Here is a 14,213-nt window from a genome sequence, read left to right on the forward strand (position 1 = left end):
ATATCCAACTTACATTTGGAAGGTCACACAGTGCAAGACTCATGTAATTATCCAACCAAGTTGAGAAGTCTGTTTCTATTTTACCTAGAATATGTTGCCTGCTGCACGAGGTCAGAAAAACATTTTCCAAAGTGGCTTCTAACTGAATTTTATCTGGATACAATGGTCTGTTTCTCTGTATTAAACCAAGAAAATACTCTGTTAATGTAGCAATTGAATGAAAAATTATAGTTATCCAAAACAACCATTTTCTCCCACACATCAGGTTGCCAACTTCACTCTCCATCCCATGCTCATGGTTTGCTTCTGAACCAAAAGAAGGTCCAATATACATATATTGCCAGCTAACTGGTGGTGTCAGTTCCATGTCTCACCCAACTCCTGTTACCCAAAGAGCCAAAGCTTCAACATAATCCAAAAATACAGTTCTTTCACTAGAAAGCATGTTCGTTTATCAGCATAACTACTGGGCCCCAATACATACCATCACTACAGTATCATTGTATACTCAAGGCAGAAGTGATGCCTGTATTTTATTTCATTTGATTTATTCTTAACTATTCTACAAATCTCTCTCTTTTTCCATGTGAAAATAAAGGAAATCCATAAATAGTGATAACTTACAAAGTAATAAGAAAGGAACCTCCTTCAGCTCCATGGAAAATGCTTATAAACTGTGCTTCAAAATCCATTTTAGAGTTTTCACTGAGTTCTAAGGTGATTCATGTGAAATTTAAAAACTAAGGATAAACCCTGTCAACACAGAAATTGCTCCTGCAAAGTATATGATGAGTAAACAGATGGAATAGTCTTTTGATACCTCATATGTCAAATTCTGTGAGATTTTTTTTCCATCCCAGTTCAGATCTAGATATTCAGTAAACAAGACTGTTGTTTGTTTTATAGACACACATGCCTGAAGACTTCCTACAGTTAGTACTTTCTGAAGCTGGAAGAAAGAAAAATGGAATATACATGTTAGTGCCTTTGCCTGTCTTGTATTTCCTTTCTGGAAAATTAGTTTGCAGTTATACAAAATGCATTTTATAAACTCTTAGAGAATTGCTATCATGACACATGCACCAAAGCAGAATCCATCCCGCTGCAGAGAGCTATCACAAGCAGAGCCTTTAAGTTCTGCTTTGTTCCTGTTGCGAAACCTAAGTAGTGTGTAGCCCTTGCCATGGTCATCAGCACAAGAGTGTTTCATTCCGAATGCACAAATTATTTTTAGACTTGAAACGGAATTTGTCTGCACAACTGTGAGAACACTTTAGATGGGAGGTTTTATTTTTTTTAAAGCTCAGAAAGTAAAATGTGCCTACTAATATTGAACTCCAAATTCATACCTGATCTGAAGAAATTGCCACACAAGCATCCCAAAGGGTGATGTTGAACTTAGATTTATCTTCCAAAGTAATTTTGAAGTCAGCAGGCTGCCCACCATTCCAAGTGAGCTGTATCTAAAACCAGAAGAGATGGATTTCTACATTGATCCTGGGCTGCAGGACTAGAATTAATGGAACAGCCTGATAGAATGCTCCCAAAGATGATGTCCAATGGAAACAACCATATTTGTTGCAATAACTACTATGGAAGGCCAGTATTTTCTATTCACAAAATGTTGAGGCATTTCTAAATCCGTCCATGTTCCATGTCCTAGTGAGTGTGAATGTTCTACTGACTTGCATGCTGACAGGCCTCAAAAACCACCTTCTGCACCACAGGAAAACTGCACTTTTAGAATGAAGTCAATAAAAGTCTTTCTGTTGACTTCATTGGGAACTGGTTTGGGCCCATAGATCTTTCTCAACAAAACTACCCTTGAAATTAATAATTCTAGTGGGAGTTTTGCCTGTATAAGAACTGGACAAACAAGACTTATCCCTAGGCAAATACTGATCACTACAAATACAATCACTTTTGTACGAAAACAAGTTGAGACTCTGTTATCTGTGCAAGGATCAGAAAGAAAACCCCAGAGAGGGTACTGCACAATTCATGCAGCTTTATTATTGGGCATTATCATCAACTTCAGGTGATAACTCACTGTGCAAATGCCCTGATACTGCAGTGCAAATGCTATGTCATGCATACATCTTTCAGATAGGTCATGTAATATCTTCCATTTTTCTTATTTTGCGGGGTGATTTGCAAACTATTTTTTCCATTCCTAGCATAAGCACTTTGCAGACAAACCTGGTTAAAATGTATTTTAAATCCTTTTTCCTTTCATACAACAGATTTTCTCATTGCTCCCTACCTTCTTTTTTGTGTGGGACTTTCATTTGGAACCTAAAAACTGAAGTTCTGTCTGCTCTGTGTATACATTAAAGAACTCAGAGCAGTTCTTATAGGAATAGAGATTTATGTGGCCGTTCTAGGCCAAAATTCATTTGACGACCCCCCCCCCCTCCCACTGTTGTGCCCACCAAAGTGTCATATGTACACGGGACATCAGTAAAATGTTATCAGTTCCTAAGAGTTCATGCAAGGGTATCTGATAAAGCACATTTGTGTGTCTATACTTAGAAAAGGAAATAAATCGAGGTATCTGTGACACTAGGACATAGCGAAGTTTGGTAACTTACATCTGTATAATGATGACCACTGTATTCGGCTCTGGAAATGAAGGATACAGTATAAATATATTATTATAGATATTATTTAATTTGCAGCATCTCATTATCGTACCTGCTGGTTGTACTTTCCACCTTTTCTTTCAGACAGGGAACTGACCTCCAATTGCCTCAAGGTGAAATTAAACGGCTGCACAACAGTGGCTCGGTACTTTACATGCTCTTTTCCAAATTTCAGGGATGATGAAATTAATACCTGGGCAACATCAACAGACACAGAAGTGGCATGAGTAACAAACCTCCTTACATGCACTGAACTGGGATATCCAGCATAAAGCTGGTTTTGTAGTTTTTACTCACATGAATGCCATGCTTAGCACTAGAAGTCAATTTTAGAGTAAGGTATTCTTACTATCTAAATCTCCTCTGTGGTTTCAGCAGGATGCAGCATTTCTCTTTACCAGTGTACTAAGGCCATGATTCTGCAAAGACTTGCGTGTACGTAACGCCAGCAGATACCGGTTGTCGGTGGGTAGGATCAAACTTGGGACCAAATACATGAACCTCTACTGCATGAGCTAAAAGCCATATGGCTGTTAGCTAAGATTGTAGAGCAGATTCATTAAATCTTTCTCACTAAGTGGTCTCAGTGCCACTAGCTGGGACAGAATACTACACCCAGGTGGTGTGTGGGTTACACATGCACTTAACTTTAAGCACTGCAAGCAGTTTCTTTGGCTTCAAGAAGACTTCCCATGGCATATAAAGTTTAAGCATATGCATAAGTGATGCAGAATTGGGGTGTAATTGTGTAGTGTTATGCAAGAACTGTTTAACATCACACACCACAAATGGAAATGGCAGTGGTTGAAGGGTTCCCTGTATATCCCTCTTCTACATTTCATTAGGGATTTTGGTGCTTGAACATTGTTACTCTAAGGGAAGCCTGATTCTTTATGGAGGCAAATTCATTTTCCATTATGGTAACAGGTTTTGTACTTTACTTTTCCCCTTCCCATCATTAAGAAAATAATATTCTTTGAAATATACCTGTCTTGAGTGACATTATGCCAGTGTAACAACCTGTTTAGTGCCTCAGTATGTTGGCAATTATATCTTCAATACAAATTCAGAGTATACACAATATGCTTTAAGTCAGAGCTTGAGACGAACTCAATTATTCACCCATGTTTTTATGTTATAACTGAGATGATTCTGATTAAATTATGGTCCTTTACTTTACCAATTATTTTTAAAGACAGATTTGCTCCTTTATTTTAAACACTGAAACTGGTTTACCTGTAACAGTGTAAAATGTATTAAACATTTTATGCCAAATGTATCATTCTTATTGCCAATTAGGAGAAATCAAAAAAGAAAAGGCTGTAATTAAATCACCAATGCTAAAAATGCCTGCCACTTGGGGTATTTATTGTCTAACTCCTGTTAGTATGAATCTGCCCCACTTCATTGAAAGAAACAATCTCTTAATCCCTTACAACCACCTCCCCCACTTCAGTGGCTTCTCACCTAATTCCGAATTCTTCTTTAGGCTTTGAAATTCCCCAAAGACTTTCTCCATTCTACCTCTTTGACCCTATATCCATCCTCTGCCCCATCCTGGTCATTTGCTCCTCCAATCTTGGCCTGTATGTTATGAACAGCTGTTCTTTGCCCTTTAATTTTCAGTTCAAATTCCTTCAGTCTTCCACTCTGGACCATTTCCATTTAGCCTTTGGTTGCGTCTCTTTGTAAAGTATTTGTAGGGTTGCTGTATGAAGGATGCATTTAAGTAGTTCCACTCATAAAAACCGCTCCACATTCGTAGTTTTACAAAGTTCTTAATAAGTCTACCATTTTTCTCCTGCTCAAATTCCTTGACTATCTTTCTGTCTCATTTAGTGTTTTCAGACATACTTGATATTCTACAAATCTCTTCTGTGCTGTGTGCTGTTTTACCTGGTCCTTGTTGTTCCAACCAATGGTAATGTCATCCTGATGATTGCGTGTTGAATGCTCCACATACACGTGGACCTTGGAATGCCAGGGAAAAGGGATGGAGAGAGGATGGAAAAACTCCACTAAAAGAAAGAGTTCAGACAGATTAATTTCAGATTACCATGCTGGTTTTCTGTTACTTTTAATTAGTGACAGAACACATGACATAGCACCTCAAGAAGCCAAGGACAACATTTGGCACTTAGCAAGAATATCTTTCTCTTATAAAATCATTTTTTGTGCCATGTGTTGATTTCTACTGAACCACAGAAGGGGGGAAACTTCTGTATTTACTAAATCAATCAATCATACGTAATTAAAATTATGACATCTGCTCAAAAGAAATTCCCACAGGGAACACCAGGAAAGTTGTTATTTTCAGATGAAGAAATCTCAGCATCAGGGGCTAGATAGTCTTTCTAGACAGATCCCTTAGGAAGGTGGGAGCGGTAGAGGGCCACTGTCCTAGGGAGAACACCACAAGGCAATGTGCATAATACCCCTGGGGATCCTGGGCTGCCTTGGTGGAATGTAATTTATTACAAGTGGTTTCTGAAGACCACATGAAATAACCTAGTTCGCTTTACAGTCTCATCCCAAAGGACAAAAACAAAGGGCCCAATCTTGAAGTTCTTACTTCTTGAATTCATTGGCAACTTTGCCTGAGAAAGATCTCTATGATAGGTTCAAACATTTTGGGACCAATCTGGCATTAAAATATTTAGGATACCCAGCTTTTGTGTCTTTCACTTTTAAGTTTCCTTTATTTTCTGCTATCAAGGCTTCCTAGAAATTTGAGAAACCTACCCTTAATGTCATGACCTCCAGATAACTTTGGGAAGAGTCCAGTGTAAGTGCCTGTTACTTTTACCTCCTTGCCGTTCCACAGCACAATGTGTCTCAACAAATGAGTTCTGTTACTTTTTTGGTAAACCGTCATGAACACAAGCTGCCTTGGAAGAATTTTTAACTGAAAATAGAATGGGGGGAGGAATCCATTAAAAACCAGGGCTTTGGAGACAGAAAAATCTAAAATGTGTAATTTGGGATTGAATTCACTGGGGCCGGTGGTCCGATTTTAAATAAATGTTTATATGGTGTCTTTAATGGAACCCTGATCCTTCACTGAGGCTTTTAGTTACTACCATTATATAAATGACAGTGCATGTCTGCTGTCAAATATCCTACTCTCTCTAGTGTAACCAAACACACAGTAAAGTACTGTAAACTCTTAACAATATGTTTTCGTACACTTATTGCTTACTTTACCATCTCTAGCTTACCACACATTACAGTATTCTCTCTATTACACCACAGTGTCACCATTTAAAAAAAAAATCCAGCGTTTGTACAAGCAGTTACTATAAACATGGTAGAACAACTTTTCACAGTTTTCTTCTCTACTAAGACTAGGAAGCAATAAACTGATCTTTGATTATTAGCAGTAAATATGCCCAATGGCCTGTGATGGAGTGGGATCTGAGTTTCTACAGAGAATTCTTTCCTGGGAGCTGGCTAGTGAGTCTTGCCCACATGCTCAGGGTTTGCCTGATTGCCATATTTGGGGTTGGAAAGGAATTTTCCTCCAGGGTAATTTGGCAGAGGCCCTGGAGGTTTATCGCCTCCCTCTGCAGCGTGGGGCATGAGTCACTTGCTGGAGGATTCTCTGCACCTTGAGGTCTTTAAACCACGGTTAGGGGTTTGTTACAGGAGTGGGGAAGGGGGGTGAGATTCCGTGGCCTGCGTTGTGCAGGAGGTCAGACTAGATGATCATAATGGTCCCTTCTGATCTTAAAGTCTATGAGTAGGTGTGGTAACTGTGCAGCAAGAGTTGGTCAATATTCAATTTTAAATATATTACAACATTTTCTATATAGCATGTATTTGTATATACTGTGCACTGTCTGTATGTATGCGCAGACAAATCCCAAACCAAACAGTGGTTACATTGTTGGACACTAAACTAAACTAACCATGATCCATAGAATACTACAGGCCTGCTCCTGCTGCTAATATAGTCAATAGCAAAACTCCTAATGGTTCCAACAAGAGCAGGGTTAGTCCTGAGCATGAAACACCAATGCCTGGCAATGTTGTCTAGGCAAATGTATATCTCCTTTTACTCTCCCAGGGGACTTGGAGGAAGGAGTAGAGCTCACTGCATGTACTGATGGACAACAGATGGCTACCGTTAATGCTTATCTCAGTGTTAATGGCATAAGGCAAGCATGAACACAAAATGACAGCGGCTATTTAGCTAATGGTACCAACCTGGGGCATTGTGTGCATCATTTCAATTACTTTTCTGTAGCTGGTCCCAGTGAAAGTTAACTTAGTTGTAAGATGGAAATCCTTTTTCTCCATTCTGATAGAGAACCTGGCTTCTGCTTCCCTCATGGAGTAATTTACCTACAGGAATTGCAGTTAAAGTGAAAGAGAAAACCGACTTAACTAGACTCAGACTATTGTTTCTGTGGCATAGTATATTACATGGAAAGGTGGGTATGATTTGTCATTTTCTTTCTTACATTCATATTGTAGCATGAAAGGTTACAAAACGAATTCTGTTCTCAATGCCGACCCTCTCCCTAAGAGCTGCAGCTGTGGTGGCTCCTTCTGTGTTTTTGTTTGGAGAGCAGGATGGCACGTGCCAAGTGGCTCTGTCTGCACCTAAGCAGATCCACAGGGACATGCAGCGCTGGGTAGGGAGCCTGCCAGTCCTACCAACTATTCCCCCACCCCAGCACCAGCAGGGATCCCAGGACGTGCGCCACCTGTCTTCCCCCACCGCAGCACCAGAGGGGGTCTTGGACCATGCACTGCTCACCCCCCACCCCCTAGCACCAGCAGGGGTCCCAGGCCATGTGCCGCCCACCTCCCCCCCAGCACCAGCTGGGGGTCCCAGGCCACCACCCCAGCACCTGCGGCACCCCTGGACCTCCCCACCAGAGCACCCCCCTCAGCCCAAATCATGGACAGGTCATGGGCCGTGAATTTTTGTTTATTGCCTGTGATCTGTCCATGACTTTTACTAAAAGTACCCATGACTAAAACATAGTCTTATGCATAGGGAATTAGGCTTTGTTACTCTGGCAATAATTGCTCACACACAAATTGTCTCCAGTGAACAAATGATCATGCTATTCTTTTCCTCCACTTTGCTTTTGTATTCCACATCCACTGCTTCTAGCCAGTCTCCAGACCAGTTTTCTCACTGACCACTGTTTTTTAAAATAACCAACGTAATTATAAATACAGCTTTGGAACTGCAAAAAAAAATTCTTTATGGATACAAAATTCTGGCATTGCTTTATCCAGTGCTTAGGAAGTGGAATCTATTGATCTAAATGAATCCCTCCTGTTGTGTTAGGAATGCTGATAGTATTACCTTGGAACATATCCAGCATCTTGGAAATGTGCTGTGCCAAAAAAAGCCACCAATAATAAAAAATTAATAGTAGTTAGTGCTAGAAATCCTGCTGTCAGAATCTTGAAAAATTAGATGGGTGTAGCAAAAGACATGGAGGGTGGATAACCTGTAGATAGTTACCTTTGAAGAAAGTTCAGCTGTGCTGGGGAAGTACTGAAGAAGGAAGGGGGCATTCTGTAGGGCTTTTATATTCAGTTCTTCACTAGAGAAAAGAAATACATTGTTTGGACAAAAATATTTCTAAAACTACCCCGAGTCACCGGAATACAACACTCAAAAGGGTCCAGACCACTGCTGGATACGTGAGTGCCACTGCGTAAGCCTCTGAATCTACCAGAGTCTTGTGAATTATGAATTGCACTTAATAGACTTGTTTAAGGCAAAAGAAAAAAAACAACAAATTCTGACCTCTATGGAAGAAGGTGTGCATTCCAAGAAAGTATATATAGGAATATGATTTTTTTTTAATGTATCACATGTGCACCACTGGTTTGAACGTGGGACTTGCACTAGGGAATATGGGGCTATTAATGTATTCACAGTCATTGTTTCCAGATGAAAATTTGCTATTGTCGGAATTCTAGCTAAATGTGAATGAGTTCTTAGTGCAAAGGTCTCTGGCTGGAATATACTGAAACACATGAGTAATATTCCAGAATTTCAAGAGCCAAAATAATACAACCTCTCTTAGACCCCTTAGAAAGCTCATAAGTTTGTGCATTAGTCTTTCCAAGTCCTTTCTATCATGATATTGTCTAGCTAATCCTTCTGAAGTGAATCACATTTCTATTAATCTTTCTTAGAACAGCCTTGAAAAGTTTTAGAAGAATTCTGGAAATAAACACCATAAATACCACAAGTGTTATGTATCAGAGTGCCCCCAAATTAGAAGAATCAGGAAGTCTTCGCTATTTTTATTGATGCTTAACTGTGCTGAAGTGACTTTAATGGGAGTTAAAACACATGCTTAAGTACTTTGCTGGGTCAGAGCCTCAATCGTCTGGTCCCCTCCAAAGGAATGCAATGGCAAAACTTCCATGGAAATGCTGCCTCTCTCCTGCATGGGTAGGTAGGGAAGTGAAGAGTGCTTGCAGAGGGATTCTACTCTCCATGCTGCATCTTCTTCATAGAAACATGGGAGGAGGCGGCGGATGGTCAAGAGGCCAGCACAAAACCCGCATCTACTTTCCCAAACCCCTGTGTTTGGAGCAGGCTAGGGGAACAGCAGACTATGCCTGCTAAATTTTCCCCATCACCAGCAGTTAGGGACTGATACCATTCTTCAGCCCTGCATATATTTCCCTGAGCTAACAGCCGGTTTATTAGGGCTGTGTATTTTATTTAAGGATTTACTATCCATTTCATTAGTATTTGGGTGATTTAATAAGGGCTTAACTGTATTTCTGTGATCTCATCAGCCTAATTAAATCTTTACAATTACCAAAATCACCCTCTCACCTTTGCTGTTCATTTTTCACAGTGATGGTGACTAAGAGGTTTGTGTTTGTTTCACAGGTCAACTTCAGAGAGCCTTCAATTTCATTTGCAGTCAGGACTTCGAGGAATGCTATCTGAGGAGTAAGCAGAAAGGCAGCAAACAGAATGAATAAAGGGCAATCTCTCTCTACAAGGCTCTCTGGTACAAGGCTAGTCTCTACAGCTATGGTGCTGGAGCTTCTAACTCAAGCAAAGCCCAATGCAAAGTGCCCCATTATACAACACACAGTAAAACATGCAGGGTCTATTGGCTCTTCATAATAAGTTATATGGGTTGTATGCCCCTTGCAATGTTCCTCAGAGTTTCCCAAGTCTTGATGTTGCTTTAACGTATCTTAAAGTGCTGGGCAAAGAAGTAACAAGCTGACCGGCAGATGATAATTCTGCTTTGTGGCAACTTTCAAGGTTTCAACATTTGTTTTCATTCCATGAACAAACCTTCTGAATGATTTAATGAAAGTGGGAGTGTACGTTTGTCAGTCAGTCTCACTCAATGTAGCCTGGTGGTCCGAGCACTGGCCTTGGGAGACAGTTCAAATTGCTGCCGTCTGATTCAGCTCAAATGTTTTCATCCCAAATCAGGCAGAGCAGAGACTTGAACCTGCGTCTCCCACAAAAGGTTTGTGGAAACCGACACAGCTCTACAAAGTGTCTCCGCTTTAACAAAGCAGCATATTTACTGAATGAGCTCTACTGCTCACATTTGATGATGTAATAGTTGGTGACTTTAAAACTGAGCTATAGTGGAGCTCCAGGAGACTTAAGTCATATTAAATGGTATTTCCTGCCTTCACAGTTATAATGCTGACTTACATATTTCTAAATGGGTTTGTTTAGAAGTAGATTCCCCTCCATTTTCCACCTGGATCCCTTGATTATCATAGTTAATCATCTTGAACCAGACAATGCAGACTTAACTCCTGTAACCTCATTTGTACCAAACTCTGATGCACTCCAGAGCTGTACTACATTAATACAGTACTGTGTCCATGAACACCAGTTAACATAAATGTATCCATAGGACTTACATGTTCATAGACTTATTGGGAGATACTTCATTTAGAGCTTGATCCTACAAGGTGCTGAATTCTCCCTCATGGTACTGAATACCCTCAGCTGCCACTGAAGTCAGCATGTGTCATGTATGCTGAGTCAGCAGGAACTGAGGGCATTTAGCTTGTCGCTGGAGTGCTCAGTAATTCTGAGTTACACCCATGCTTCCTACATGCATAAAGCAGTGAAGGAGTCAGCCTCTCAGTCCTCTTCCTTTTCTCATGGAAATTTTTAGAGGATAAGATATTACAATAGAAGATCTCAAGGTGAGAAAAGCGAGAGGGTAGTTCCTGTCCTCTTTAGTAAGATGTTGGCATTAAATACTTAATATTAATTTCAACACTGACAATTTGAGGATCCAATATGGATCTAATATTTATTTTAAGAAGAATGTATCTTATCTACATCGGTCTCCTCGCTACATATTATCTCATCTCAAGTAGGAAGCTACATCAGGATCTTACTAGTACTGCTTCTACGGTTAGCCAACAGAAGGTGAGGAGATATTCCAACCAGTACCCTTCCCAAGAGATGAATGTGTGCAGTCTTTGCTGACCCCTGGTGAGTGGCTTGGAAACTTCAAAATATTGCTTGAATAGTAAATGAGTATGGTGAGAGGCAGTGAAACGTGCGGCAGTCATTGCATCTGGTCAAACGTCCCTGCTGAAGTGCTACAAATGACTTAAACCAAAACACAGGAATTCTATATCAGGGTTGTGTGTATAAAGCTGTTTTCAGTAAAGTCTTTCTGATTTGCTAAGAACCTGTTCACATTAGAAAATGTGATCACCATGGCTTATTTTAAATCTGCTCCTTTTTCAAGTGCAAGTTTAACCCGTAAGAACAGAAATTTCTACTACCTACTGGATTTACTTGGAAATGGACCGTTAGCTCTGCATGATATTTATTTATATTAAATAAATATTTGGATACACTGAGCCAAGGCCTGCTCTCACCTACACCATTCTAAATCACGAGTACTGCTATTGAAGTTGCAACCGATTTGCGCCAGTGTAACTAAAATTAGAATTATCATCCATGGTAACTCAACACACTCCTCTAATCAAAGCACACAAAGCTATCTATGTTTTATTACCTTAATCATGAAGGGCAGTCCCAGATGCTTGAGACCAGTTATTGAATGTTTTACCTCTGCCATCAGTTCAAACGTATCATACAGTTCAAAGTCAGTAACAACATCCATATTCAGAGTGATATATTTCTCATCATATTGAATTTCAAAGGATGCCTTGGCTTTGTTTTCTAAAAGCAATGAACAGAACATTAATCATGCCATTTTAATGGGTGCCATCCCATTCAGTGCAGGCTTATGTAAAACCAAAAGTGCCAGTGAATATGCACCTTTTGAGTAAAGCCATAAAACATCAGACACTCTAGAATGGCATGGGCTGTGGTCTTGGGTTTGCTGAGCCCAAACACTGGCTTCTTTAATTGCATTTGTATATATTAAGCCAGGATCTAGCAAAGCATTTAAGATTGTGTATAACTTTTATGTATGCAACTGGTCTCTTAGGAGTCAATGTGTTTTGCAAGATCAGGGCTTTATTGTCTGTCAATACACATGGTTTTTATAGCACCCAGCATACTGGTATAGTTTCCTTTAGCAAATAAGACCTGTTTTGAGGTAAATTGCTCCCCTCTATTACAAATAGAGATCATCATAATATTTCAAATGATTTTTTTTTCTTTTCCCCCCCTTCCACTCCCACTTTTTCAGTAGCAAAATGGAAAAAGGACATAAAAGGAGGGGGAAAAACAGGAGGGAAAAAGGGGGGGGGGAACTTGAACCCCAGAAAAGCTTTAGAGAAGCAGAGAAAAATATGGAGAGGCATGCAGTATGCTGGCTTATGATCCAGTCTCTCTTTAGTGGCTGGCTCAAGAGAGAGTGAGCACCTATTAACAGCTAATAGAGGCACACCTTTTGATTTAAGTAGTAGGGCTTTAGCTATTGGTACTGAAAGTATTAGCTTGGTCCCTGCTGACCTCCATGACACCTGTGCTTATGTGACTGTGGGTTCCTTACATCACACAGAGTTTACTTAAATGTGACCATTCTTCCATTTGGGCACAGAAGACACTTGTTGCAGTGGGAGATAGGAAGTGAAGATGGAGATGAGGTCTGCAACCTCTAGTGCCATGCAGCTGTGGTGGCTCCTTCTGTGTTTATGTTTGGAGAGCAGGATGGCACGTGCCAAGTGGCTCTGTCTGCACATAAGCAGATCCACAGGCCAAGCCATGTGTTGGTGGTGAGGTTTATGGTTGCCATGGAGACTATTATAGCCCTTCATACACAACTGCTGCCCAATTCACCTAGCTGAAGCCTGCTTACTTGCTCTTGGTGCAGGGACCAGGTTTATACCAGTGGTGCCAACTGAGAGGGCTGGAGTGGGGCGGGAGCAGATTGTGCCACCTCTGCCCCAAGGCTTTTGCCTTGCTCAAAGTTCTGTAGGCCACAGAGCCAGAAGCCAGGGCCTGACCACTCCAATGGAGTGGTACCTGGCACACAGGGTTGCAATGCAACTCAAATTTGGCCTGGCCACGCCTCCATCCAGATATGGGGCAACACCAGAAATGGTGTTGGCAACCTGGCACAAAGGAAATCTGTTCCTGTACAGCAGAGCGCAGGGGGAGTCTGCCAAGAATTCGACTCCTAGCAGCACTGGCTGTGTGAGCAAGAGAGGGGGAGACTCCTTGCCTGAGGGAGACCCGGCATCCCCATGGAAAGAAGGGTGGGGGAAGATGAGCAGGAACCAGCACATGCTATTAGTGTCAACGGCTCCTTCATTTTATCTAAGCATTATGAGGCAAATCTTAGTGATTGTATATGGCCTGAATAACTGGACTGTGTGCTCAGGAGTTCCATATGGGTTTGAGGAAGGAACTTTTCCCTCCACCTATGCTCGGTTGCCAGGACTGCAGCAATGTGTGCTCCAGCGGAGTCCCTGTCATCCCTATGGACAAATAAACCTGCACTGTAAATCCCTTTGGACCCGTGCTCTGCTGCTGCACACAGTGGTTGGTTTCTGCACCTTGTGTGGGGGCTCCTAATCCTACCCTCCCGCCCTGCATACAGCAGAACTGCATTGGTTCCCTGTGATCAGGGCCCTCCTACTAAACCCCAAATGGAAATCTCATCACTATTGGAGGCACTGCTATTTTGGGGATGTAGGGAGAATTTCATGCTGCAAGCAGTATTTGGTGGATCTGGTTGTTGGTTTTTTTTGGGGTGGGGTATGCAACAGATGGCGATGGGTGGGCCATTAACCAGATTGATCATTAATTGGTCAATGTTTGCCTTGTATCTCAGTTCTTCTACATAAACGGAAAGAATGTATGTGATGGAGACATATATGTGCAATAGTTTGACTGCTTAAAAAAAAGCCTAGAGACTCATCTGTCAGGGCATTAATTGCTGAATTGTTTTCATCGGAGGCAGCTAAAATAGCCCATAAAAGCTGGTTGGAAGCTGAAGACAAAATTATACCTGGAGCAATTTGTGGTAGAGAGAGTGTCCTCTTGGGGTTAAGGCTCTGACCTGGGACTCAGGAGATGTGGGTTCAATGCCCAGCGCTGCCACATATTCTTAGTGTGACCTTGGCAAGTTATTTTCCTCTGTGCCCCTCATTTCTCCATCT

The 14,213-nt window shown here is 41.1% G+C and overlaps 1 protein-coding gene across 8 annotated transcripts in view; it reads right to left on the reverse strand.

Annotated features, from left to right (window-relative positions):
• The window catches only part of LOC115658723, a 196,434-nt gene that overhangs the window by 25,940 nt on the left and 156,281 nt on the right, over positions 1-14,213 (reverse strand). For 7 of the 8 annotated variants that reach the window (XM_030578103.1, XM_030578104.1, XM_030578106.1 and 4 more), the window contains 10 exons: positions 11,654-11,820; positions 9,466-9,578; positions 8,128-8,209; positions 6,849-6,986; positions 5,385-5,547; positions 4,539-4,660; positions 2,695-2,835; positions 1,350-1,463; positions 821-949; positions 14-175 (listed from right to left, as the gene is read on the reverse strand). In XM_030578103.1, coding sequence (XP_030433963.1) covers positions 14-175; positions 821-949; positions 1,350-1,463; positions 2,695-2,835; positions 4,539-4,660; positions 5,385-5,547; positions 6,849-6,986; positions 8,128-8,209; positions 9,466-9,578; positions 11,654-11,820 — 1,331 coding nt within the window. The remainder of the gene's footprint in view (positions 1-13; positions 176-820; positions 950-1,349; positions 1,464-2,694; positions 2,836-4,538; positions 4,661-5,384; positions 5,548-6,848; positions 6,987-8,127; positions 8,210-9,465; positions 9,579-11,653; positions 11,821-14,213) is intronic. The other variant, XM_030578110.1, reaches the window with a different exon arrangement.

The sequence above is a fragment of the Gopherus evgoodei genome, chromosome 10 (assembly GCF_007399415.2).
Source record: "Gopherus evgoodei ecotype Sinaloan lineage chromosome 10, rGopEvg1_v1.p, whole genome shotgun sequence".
NCBI classification, from domain to species: domain Eukaryota; kingdom Metazoa; phylum Chordata; order Testudines; family Testudinidae; genus Gopherus; species Gopherus evgoodei.